The sequence below is a fragment of the Condylura cristata genome, unplaced genomic scaffold, assembly GCF_000260355.1.
Source record: "Condylura cristata isolate star-nosed mole 26May11 unplaced genomic scaffold, ConCri1.0 scaffold00009, whole genome shotgun sequence".
In the NCBI taxonomy this organism is placed as follows: domain Eukaryota; kingdom Metazoa; phylum Chordata; class Mammalia; order Eulipotyphla; family Talpidae; genus Condylura; species Condylura cristata.
Window position 1 is genome coordinate 54,456,522 of NW_004567110.1, and position 10,501 is coordinate 54,467,022.

The following is a 10,501-nucleotide window of genomic DNA, read 5'->3' on the forward strand; positions in this document are numbered from 1 at the left end:
TAAGTAATTTTTTGGATGATGAGAAAAATCACAAAGTTGAAAAGTAGGTAAAGGAAAAACAGGGTCATCATAGATTGTGTTATAGTTCATCAAAGAAATAGAATAAGCTCATCTGGCCCTCCCTGGTGGCAACAGGTTAAGGCACAGCATTGCAAGCTAGCTGTGGCCACTTCAGTAGGAGTTAGATCCCGGCCCCGGAGGTGATTGTATGGCACAGCAGACCTCTCCTGTCTAGCCTGCTGCTTCACTCTGCAGTGTACCTCATTGATCTGCCTATTCATATTCCCCACTGTCTCTGGAGAATCCTCACTGCCCATGCACCTCTGGCCTGTACCTCAGTTTTGTATGCATAAATAATTAAATCTTAAGTAGATATATATATGTGTGTGTGTGTGTGTGTGTGTATATTATATATATATATATACATATATATATATAGAATAAGCTCATCTTGCATAAGTCATGTTATAAATAATAGTGGAGGGGTTATTCAATCAGAGAATCAAGAAGAGTACAGGTGCGGCTTCAGGTGAAGGTTCACGAGTGAACTAACAAGCATGCCTAGTTTATAGGAATCAACACCACATATACCAGTCTCTTAACTCTGCTCTTTGTTTCCTCAACAGAGCTACAGTGAACCTGTTGATGTTAAGACATCCCAACCTCCTCAGCTGATCAATTCAAAGCCGTCAGTGTTTCATGGGCCCAGCCAGGCCCACTCAGCTCTGTACCTAAGTTCCCACTATCACCAACAACCAGCAATGAATCCTCACCTAACTGCCATGCATCCCAGTCTCCCCAGGAGCATAGCACCCAAGCCGAATAACCAAATGCCAGTGACTGTCTCTATAGCAAATATGGCCGTGTCCCCTCCTCCTCCCCTCCAGATCAGTCCACCTCTTCACCAGCATCTCAACATGCAACAGCACCAGCCACTTGCCATGCAGCAGCCCCTTGGGAACCAGCTCCCCATGCAGGTCCAGTCGGCCTTACATTCTCCCACCATGCAGCAGGTACGTGCAAGCATTTCTTCCCTCTTTAGAAGTGCTGGGAAGAAGGGTCTGCAGACCTCACGAGTGAGATGGATACGTGCTTTCTTAGCTAATTGAGTGATTAATCAAATATACTCAACACTGCTTTCTGAAATATATAACTTACACGTGTGTTTGTGCAGCGTGATAGGAGCACAAAAAATGATAGTTCAGTCGTTTCTTTTCCTAACCACTGGTGTCTTCCCATGATGTTCACAAGTCTTCAGCTGTCTAACCAACCTTCCTGTTTTGAGCCTTTTTGTGAAAAGTGCGTTTATATCGAGGTACCAACTTCTCTAAAGATCTTTGTGGAACGGATGGATGCAGTTTTTAAAATGTATCATGCAAACATGAGAAAGTCTTGATTAATAAGCCCATTGAGTCCAATAAATGCTGCAAAAAAAAAAATCGGGCCCACAGTTTCTGGTCAGAAATATCAAATTTGGTACAACTTTAAAATCCCGAGAAGTGAACATTTAAGCCAAAGGTTTATTTTTAAATAGCAATCTGGCTTCTGCAGATTGGAAAAACACAGGAAGTTTGAAAGCCTCCATGCCCACTCCCCAATTATTGAAACCAGTTGTGTGCAATCTTAGCTTAAGTTTTCTTTGAAATCAAGTTTTACGTTTGAATTTTGGTGTTATTTTAAATTTTCAAAATGAAGAGCAAATGGTATAAGCTAAACTAAACATAAAGCACTCAAGAATTTGAAAATCTAGTTTTAAAAAATTGGTCAGACTAAGAACTACAAATCATACCAAATTCATCTATCACTTTTGTAATCCAATTACTTTGTTTTTCTCAGTTATATTGAAATATGCAAATACAGCCTTCCTTTAAAATTGAAATATAGCCCTCAGTAGAATTTGAGCCTGTAGTTGGACTAGGGGTGGAAGGGGTCAGAACAAGCAATCAAATGTCATTATTTTATTACACTTATAGACAGGCTTTCTAAGTGTTAACTTTCACAAACCTTAATATTTTACCTTCACTCATCTTTAATTCTCAACTTACAATGCAGATCTTAGTATTACCTTTATTTTATAGGCGAGGAGTCTGAGGCTTAGCATAAGATCCATAAGATCAGAGGTGAAAATCAACCCAAGGTCTGTTCAGAAATCAAAGTGTAGACTCATAACTATAGGGACCACTGTCTTTCTCTTATAATCCTTCTTGCAGGCTATTCAGTTTTGCATTGGAGAACTTGTGATTCCAAAGAATTTGGAGGGTTTTTCAATATACCTAGTTTAAGAAATGGTTATGAAGAGCAAGGGAACCATTTCTTACTGAAATCTTCCTTGTTCTATAAGTCAAGGATATTGATAATGCCACGATAACTTACTGACCTACATTCAACAGCTAGTTGTTGACTTACTAAGGAAGAAGAGATAACTTCTGCTATCTTGCCTTTCTCTACAGCAAGTGATATTCATGGTGTCAAATTTCCACCCTACAACAGATAACACTCTAAATAAAGGGACACCCTTGGGTCACTTTCTGTTTTAAAAACCCAACAGTGTTTGCATAAAGAATGAGGGACTTTGAGGGACCAACATTAAATTGTGTGAGTTGACTGCAGAGCAAGGGTGCTACATTGGCTGAGGGCCACTGTTCTGTTAATGATCCTGTCGTTCAGGGCTATTGCTGCTCAAGAAGAAATAGAGAGAGCATAGTCCTTACTAAGTGGAGGGTTTGAGTTCTGTCCAGAAAAGATGCATTTTTATCTTATTTATTCGCTTGGAGATGGTTCCTTTGTCTGTGTATAGTGACACCTTAGAGGAACTGACTTAATAGCTTCAAACATTCCAAAATAATATAAGGACACATATGAAAACTCCAAAAATTCATTGTTCCATGTAGAATCTTAACTAAATAGGGGGAAAAATGGAACAGATTACTTTGGACAAGTTATTCATCAATCGGTAAGTCTGTTCTATTAGTATATCTCAAAAAAGTGTGTTACTGAGATGGTAGGACCTGATTCAATTTACATTAATAATAAAAGACTAAATGGCATGGACCCAGAATGGAGAGTAAATAGCTGCAAAGACTTCAGTGGCTAACATGCTTTTAACAATGCCTTGGTCATGTTAGATCATCAGTTGTTGAATGAACTAATGTACCAGTGATAGCACAGATAGTAAAAATGTTTAAATATTGGAAGAAATTACATGTTAGTTTCTGGAATCTCAATTTCTTTCATTGAGTCAAAAACAGATAATTGATCTCCTAACACATTCCAGGTATTGCCTAGGTTCTGGAAATTGGATGATAAATTTTGAAGAGGTAATGAGGCCACTCACTGCCCCCTACCCCAAGGAGCTCATATCAATACTGGGATGGGCAGAGAATAATGGATGGTAATAAGATAAACCAATAAATTATTAAGAGCCTGTGAGCAAACTAAAACAAAAGGACAAACTACAGGGAGATGGAAGAAAGCCAGAGCCTTTAGCTGGGATAGATACAGAAGGTCCCTAACAAGAGCAGGCAGAGATATCTGAAGGATGAGAGGAGAAGGAAGCCCTTAAATTTTGGAGGGTAGGAAGGGTGAATTGGGGAGTCCTGGACAGAGGGGTAGTGAGGGAAAATGGCTCCAAGCTGGAAGGACTAAGATGGGGGACGGGCTGGGCTTTTCTAGGAGCTGGGAAGGAATCTGATGGGCCATAAGGTCAGATTCACAGACAGGTCATTGGACTAGGATCTGTAGGGTCTTGGAGACCGACAGCCCCAGTACATTGAAAATCCTAAAATCAGCATCAAAGTTCATGGTTCCTTGATGACACTCAGTTTATTCCAATCACAACAGTCTGGCCAGAGCCAAAGTTCAAGTCACCGCTGTTGGTCTTTGGCCTCCGGCTGTGACACGAGGTTGTGGATAAATTCAACCTGTTTGCTTCCTGGATCAGGGGACCATGGTCACATATTCAAATGCCAAAAATAGAAATAGAAAAAGAAAGTCAATGGTTACTGTATTTTAAGTCACTCACATTTCAGTATTATTTTAGCTAGTTTATTCTACTTTTCAAAATGAATGTATCTTACAAAAATGATTGTCTGGTTTACCAGGAATAATAGTTTCATTTTTTTTTCTAGAATAGTATTTTATACACTAAACCCAGGAACCTACTGTTTTTGGTCCAGTTTTCTTCCTTTTTTTTTTTTCTGTTCACTACATTGTTGAATGAGGTCAAAAGAAAAAAAAAATCATTAATATCTGTCAACTTCCTTTATAACCTTAAGAAAAAATCTTTGTATGATATCACACAGACAGATTTTCAATTTCCTTGTGTAATAAACAGCTGCTTTAGAATTTGGGTGTAATTTAAAGGTTTAAAAAAATCACATTGAGATTGATGAATAAATCAGTTGTGAAGACAAAAACATTGATGCCTGTTGAAAATACCTCTCCAGACAGGCAGGAAATGAAATTAGTTCCCAGTAAAGTGTGGATATGAGGATCACTGTTTGGTTGGGCTGCAGGCTCTTTAGGACTTGTGATGGTGGCACAAGACTGCTAGGGCTACAGAAATCTAATTAAAGAGCAAATGTCCCTTCTGACATCAAATTAATCTTTATCATGTTTCCTATTTTTATTTCAATCTGGCACCAGAAAATGAAATTTAGAATTCCAGGCATGCTACAAAACAGTTGGTGATTTTTCTCTTGAGCATTAAAATGCAAAATATTCAGTCTTGTTTAATTAGACTGCTAAGCAAACATTTTTCAAAAAATTTATATCATCATTGTTGTTTCATATTTGCATCAATAATAAAAATGTACTTAGCTCTAGGTTTGACCTCAGCACATCTTCATATGGTGTTCAGAAGAATGTTTCATTTTTTCAAATTGAAAGCAAGCAAAATAATGATACTTCAGACTTTGCTTATATTTTTCTTGCTTATGCATTTCCTAGACCGTGGTTGTTTTAATATTAGCAATTTTAAATGTAGGCACCAAGTTAGCTGAATTTTTAAATCTCTGAACTTTGTTGATAACATAAAATTTGAGTTATCCACTTAACTTAAATGGGTAGCTTGTAAATTAATGCTCTCACGATAGTCTCTCACCCAACTTTGAAGAACCATTTTCATTGCATAGAAAAAATGGTAATGATTTTCTTTGGTTGGATTCTGTGAAATAAATGGAATCAAGCTGGTTTCTGTTTGTTTACTTTTCACTTTCTCATATGTTTCCATACCTTCACCTAACTCAAGATGTTTTCAACTAGGCTATTTTTGAGACATGTTTACTTCTGGGTTTCATTTTGTCCGTTGTACAAAAATGCAATATGAAGATCTTTACATTCCAAAGATAGGAAAGCCCTGGAATTTGCATATTTTACTCCTTTCGCTTTTCCAACAGTAGCATTCAATAGTCTGTGTTAAACTTTAGTTATTGAAAAACATGATTTATTGAGTCACCAGTGTGTGCTAGGCCTGAAAATCAATAAGCAATGCAAAAACTGCTCTTAAGATCCCAAAGGTTAGCCTTATGACAGGGGTGAAAGTGAAAGTCAACACAAAGATCCCCAATTTAGGGGTTTTTCCTTTTTGTTGTTCAGCTTCATACTAGACACTAAAGAGGAATTCAAGAAAGCTGAATAAGTCCCATGAAGACATCATTGAACAATGATGAAATGAATGCATTTCATTGCAGCCAGTGAGACTCCCTGCATGACAGATATAGGATGGTCTGAAGAAAGAGAAGAAACTGCACTGGAAAGGACTGGGGAATCAAACATCCAGTTATTCATCTCTTCCTTTTAAAATCTCCCTAGTTTAGAAAATATATATAGGTGCAGATGGTATCTGTCCAAATACACTTATTTCAATATATCAGTTGTTAGGTTAGGAAATATCCTATTTCTTTTAGTCTTTATAGCCTCGAAAAAACAGTCTGGGTGAATTCTCAACTCTTGAATGAATTCCTTCCAATCATTCAGTTTTGTCTTTCATCTGCAGCTTTGGTGGAAGTTCAAAGCTTAAAGTCTTAATCATTAAAATGGAAAATAATATCTTAAAGCCAATGTTGAAAAAAAAGGGCATTTGATAATAGGGATCTTGGAATATTTACCCAGAAGACATTCGAGCACAAATCAAAGTCTAATGAAATATTTTTAGTTAAAAACAATCCTCTAATTATCCTCCTGATTTTTTTAAAGGCAAAAATCCAACAATATTTTGCCCTCAAAACACCCTACATGGCAATAAAGAATTGTGCATTTTTAAGTCTCTTAATTTTTCAGTGGTTAAAAACCTTGCATGAAATCTGCTGCAGAAAAAGGCAACCACGAGATTAATTAAGTTGCTTTTTTGGTCATTCCCAGCAAAGCTTGCTTATGCTACTCTTGAATTCACCAGATAAAGCTAAAAATAAATCTTAGAGTATAATGTTTTTTGTTTATTCAATATAGCGATATACTTCAGAGATTCTGTCCTTGGATTTTAATAGTTTTGCTACGATTAAAAGTCAACACTTGCCCATACTAGTGTATTAGAAGAATGTTCCTGAAGTCTGATAATTACTTGCCAATTAATAGACTTTTCAATTAAAAATATTTGTTCTGTCTTACACTTTTCCTTCTCTGTATTCTCCAATGGCAAGCTTTTTTGAATCTCTTTCCCAGTATTAGTCCAACAACTGTTAAAAAGCTTTGGTTGAAATTTTTTAGCTGAGAAAGAAGTACAAATAAAAGAAGAAGCAGATGGTCCCTTTGTTACTGAATGAAGAAAAAGGGTTTTGAGAACAATATGTGAATAGGTGTAGTCTAATAAAACACTCAGCCACCTGCTGCCTGAATCCTTCAAAAAAAGAGAGAGATTCTGTTGCATATTCGAGGGATTAACTATTAATGTATCTTTAGGGTTGACAGAAAACATAAACTTTGAAGGGTTTAGGTCTTGTTTCCTTTGTTTTGATTGAGTTGGCTTCTCTGTATTTTAAATTGTTTCTCAGTGTGGTTTACTGCTCAAGAGTATAATTAAAGGTTTTCTACCACATGGTTAAGTGAAGAAAGGTAAGACAAATAAATGGGTTTTACAAAAGGTAAGTGAAGTATATAGCACTCTTTTCTACCATTGTTTTAAGTTTTCTGGGCCTCTTGATAAGCTTGCCACTCTCACCCCCATGCTTCCACCCCCACTCCGCCCCCTCCCCCTTGGAGGCAGAAGAAAGAATGTAGTTGTGTATTTGCAAACAAAGGATAAATATTTAGATGCTTGTATTCTTTAAAAAAGAAAAAAAAAGTGATCCTTATTTGTGGGCTCACTTTCTCTTCCAGGGATTTACTCTTCAACCCGACTATCAGACTATAATCAATCCTACATCTACGACTGCACAAGTGGTCACCCAAGCAATGGAGTATGTGCGTTCGGGATGCAGAAATCCTCCCGCCCAGCCGGTGGACTGGAATAACGACTACTGCAGTAGTGGGTAAGCGGCCGATTACCGCCATCTGGTGGTGAACACCTCTCATAGCATGCATGTTGTGCCCTGCTCACTAGTTGATGGAAAGATCCATCTTTTCTTCCTCCTTTTTGAAATGTGTTCTGGAAACGTTTCACACTTAGAAAAACAACAGACATTGCACCCAAGATTTCTAAGCAGTACCTTGTTCCAAGAATAGATGGCTTTATGTCCCTGTTCACTTTAGATGTAATTTAACTAACGGTACAAGAACAAGTAGACACACACACACAACGTCCCTCCCCTCCCCGCAACCCACCTCCTACCCCAGGTCGACACCTTTGGTAACAACGCCTTGTCTGTTCCCTCTTCATACAGGGGCATGCAGAGGGACAAAGCACTGTATCTTACCTGAAAGTCCGAACACCTCTTCTTTCCACTGAAGAATTCAGGGAAGTCTTTTCACCGTGGATTGCTTTGTACAGTCAAGGCGGTTCTCCATTTTATTAGAATATACAAGTTGCTAAGCACTTAGGACCATTTGAGCTTGTGGGTAACCCACTCTGGAAGAAATAGTCATGCTTCTTTATTATTTTTTTAATCCTTTATGAACATTGTTTTTCTTCTTCCCTGAAGGAAATTTGGACCATTCAGATTTTATGTTGGTTTTTTGCTGTGAAGTGCTGCGCTATAGTAACTGCCTTAGCAACTGTAGATGTCTCGGATAAAAGTCCTGGATTTTCCATTGGTTTTCATAATGGGTGTTTATATGAAACTACTAAAGACTTTTTAAATGGCTTGATGTAGCAGTCATAGCAAGTTTGTAAATAGCATCTATGTCACACTCTCCTAGAGTATAAAATGTGAATGTTTTTGTAGCTAAATTGTAATTTCAAACTGGCTCATTCCAGTTTATTGATTTCACAATAGGGGTTAAATTGGCAAACATTCATATTTTTACTTCATTTTTAAGACAACTGACTAATAGTTCTATATTTTCAAAATATTTGAAAAAAAGTATTCCCAAATGATATTAATTTAAAAACAAATTGGCTTTGTCTCACTGATCAGACAAAAAGAAACTAGAGCTAAGGGAAGTGCAAACACATTTATTTTGTACTGCAGAAAAATTGCTTTTTTGTATCACTTTTTGTGTAATGGTTAGTAAATGTCATTTAAGTCCTTTTATGTATAAAACTGCCAAATGCTTACCTGGTATTTTATTAGATGCAGAAACAGATTGGAAACAGCTAAATTACAACCTTTACATATGGCTCTGCATTATTGTTTCTTCATACTGTGTCTGTATTTAATCTTTTTTTATGGAACCTGTTGCGCCTATTTATGAAATAATAAATATAGGTGTTTGTAAGTAAATTTGTTAGTATTTGAAAGAGGTTTCTTTGATGTTTTAACTTTTGCTGGCAAAAAAAAAAAATCACGCTTGGTGTGAATACTTATTTAGTTTTTACAATGACATAAATAAAGCCAAACCTACTTTTCATTTAGCAGCAAACTAAAGTTACCAATCCTTATTTCTACCTTTTTGGTTGATGGAAAAAAAAAATGACATTCAAGAACTTTCTTTCTCCAGACAATAGAACAGAGAATTGCCCTAAAAGTCACACAAGCTCCAAGACTAAACAGACGGTTCTCAATATGAAAAGTTGCTTCTTGGTTCTCAGCTGGTTTTGGTCAATTCTATAAAATCCCCTCCTTCAAAAAAGATAATTAAAGTTGAATCAACCAAAATTCCTCAAACAGCATGCTTTTCACAATATCCAAGAGTGGGAAGAAGGAAATGGGAAGCAAATTGTCCAGATGACAACCCTCAACGAAAGGTGAGTAAGCACACAGCAAAAAAAAAGAAAGGGAAAGCATTCCAACTTGAAAGCTTTTGATAGAACTTGAGATTCTTACTGTCTTTTGTGCAAACTACTTCTCTTCTAGAATTCCTGGGTCTTCCAAGAGAATTCTCAGGGTAGAAAGCATTTGCTAGGGAACCAAAAACATTGAGAATCTGGCTGAAAGTTGTCAAAACTGTTATATCAAAAGGGCTGGCAAATTCCTTCTTCACAGAGGATTGTATCAAGAAAGCTAGTCTGGTTGGAAATCAAGAGAATGGATAATGTCTCTTTCATGGAATGTGTGAAATATTCTTAGCAATTTAATGAAATACAAATATATGCATTGTATACTCCAGTCAGAATTAAAAGACAAAAGGTATGCTTGCTTTGGAATGATTTTAGGCATTGTACAACCTTGAATCACTTGAGCATGTAATAACTAATAAATAATGCAGATCCAATGTGATTATTAAAATGACTGTAGCTGAGAGCTCTAATTTTCCTGTCTTGAAACTGTAAAAGAACTCATGTGATTAAGTTCACAGTTTATTGTTTATCTGTTTAGTATTTTAGAAATATACCAGCACTACTAATTACCTAATGTCTTTTATTTATTATATTATAGTAACATAAAAATTTCACTTGCATTAAGTCTAAACTGAGATGGTAATTACTGGGATAAGAACAACCAGATTTGACTTTGACAGGCAGTTTTTACAAGTACAATGCTGTTTATAGCTTTTCTAGAGCAGGAGTGAAACCAGGGTAGAGAGAGTGTTGGAACTCATTACCAAAAACAGTACATAACAAATGTAAATAAAGGCAAATACATCATAAATAAAAATCCTTATCATGTGTGAACGTATTCTATTTGAATAGTCTACAGTCTCAAGGACAGACCCAGTCAGATGAGAAATCCCAAATAAATTTCATGACAGAAGTGATGGGGTGCAGCAGCGGTTCATGGCTGCCACAGGCACAGATGTTCTTTCCTAAAAACTGAGCCTCCCTCACATCTGCCTGAGCTCCTGTATAGTGAGGTGTTGTCTGAGAATCCTGTACCTTTAAGAAAACCCAAGTCCGGACTGTACATAGTAGCTGGTAGCTTGGAACCCTAAGCACAGTGGTGGTATAATCAAGTTCCCTGCCCTCGCTTTCTGTAGGACTCCTGGGTGTCGAGTCAAGTCATTCTGAGACATTCAGCAGTACTGAACA

The 10,501-nt window shown here is 36.9% G+C and overlaps 1 protein-coding gene across 2 annotated transcripts in view; it reads left to right on the forward strand.

Moving 5' to 3' along the window:
- The window catches only part of TOX (thymocyte selection-associated high mobility group box), a 298,724-nt gene extending 288,579 nt beyond the window's left edge, over nucleotides 1–10,145 (forward strand). The window contains exons 7-9 of one of the 2 annotated variants that reach the window (XM_004679854.1): nucleotides 627–1,013; nucleotides 7,315–7,466; nucleotides 7,818–10,145. In XM_004679854.1, the coding sequence (XP_004679911.1) occupies nucleotides 627–1,013; nucleotides 7,315–7,466; nucleotides 7,818–7,854 (576 nt within the window). In that variant the 3' untranslated portion in view covers nucleotides 7,855–10,145. The remainder of the gene's footprint in view (nucleotides 1–626; nucleotides 1,014–7,314; nucleotides 7,467–7,817) is intronic. The other variant, XM_012723069.1, reaches the window with a different exon arrangement.
- The last annotated feature ends 356 nt before the right edge of the window (nucleotides 10,146–10,501 follow it).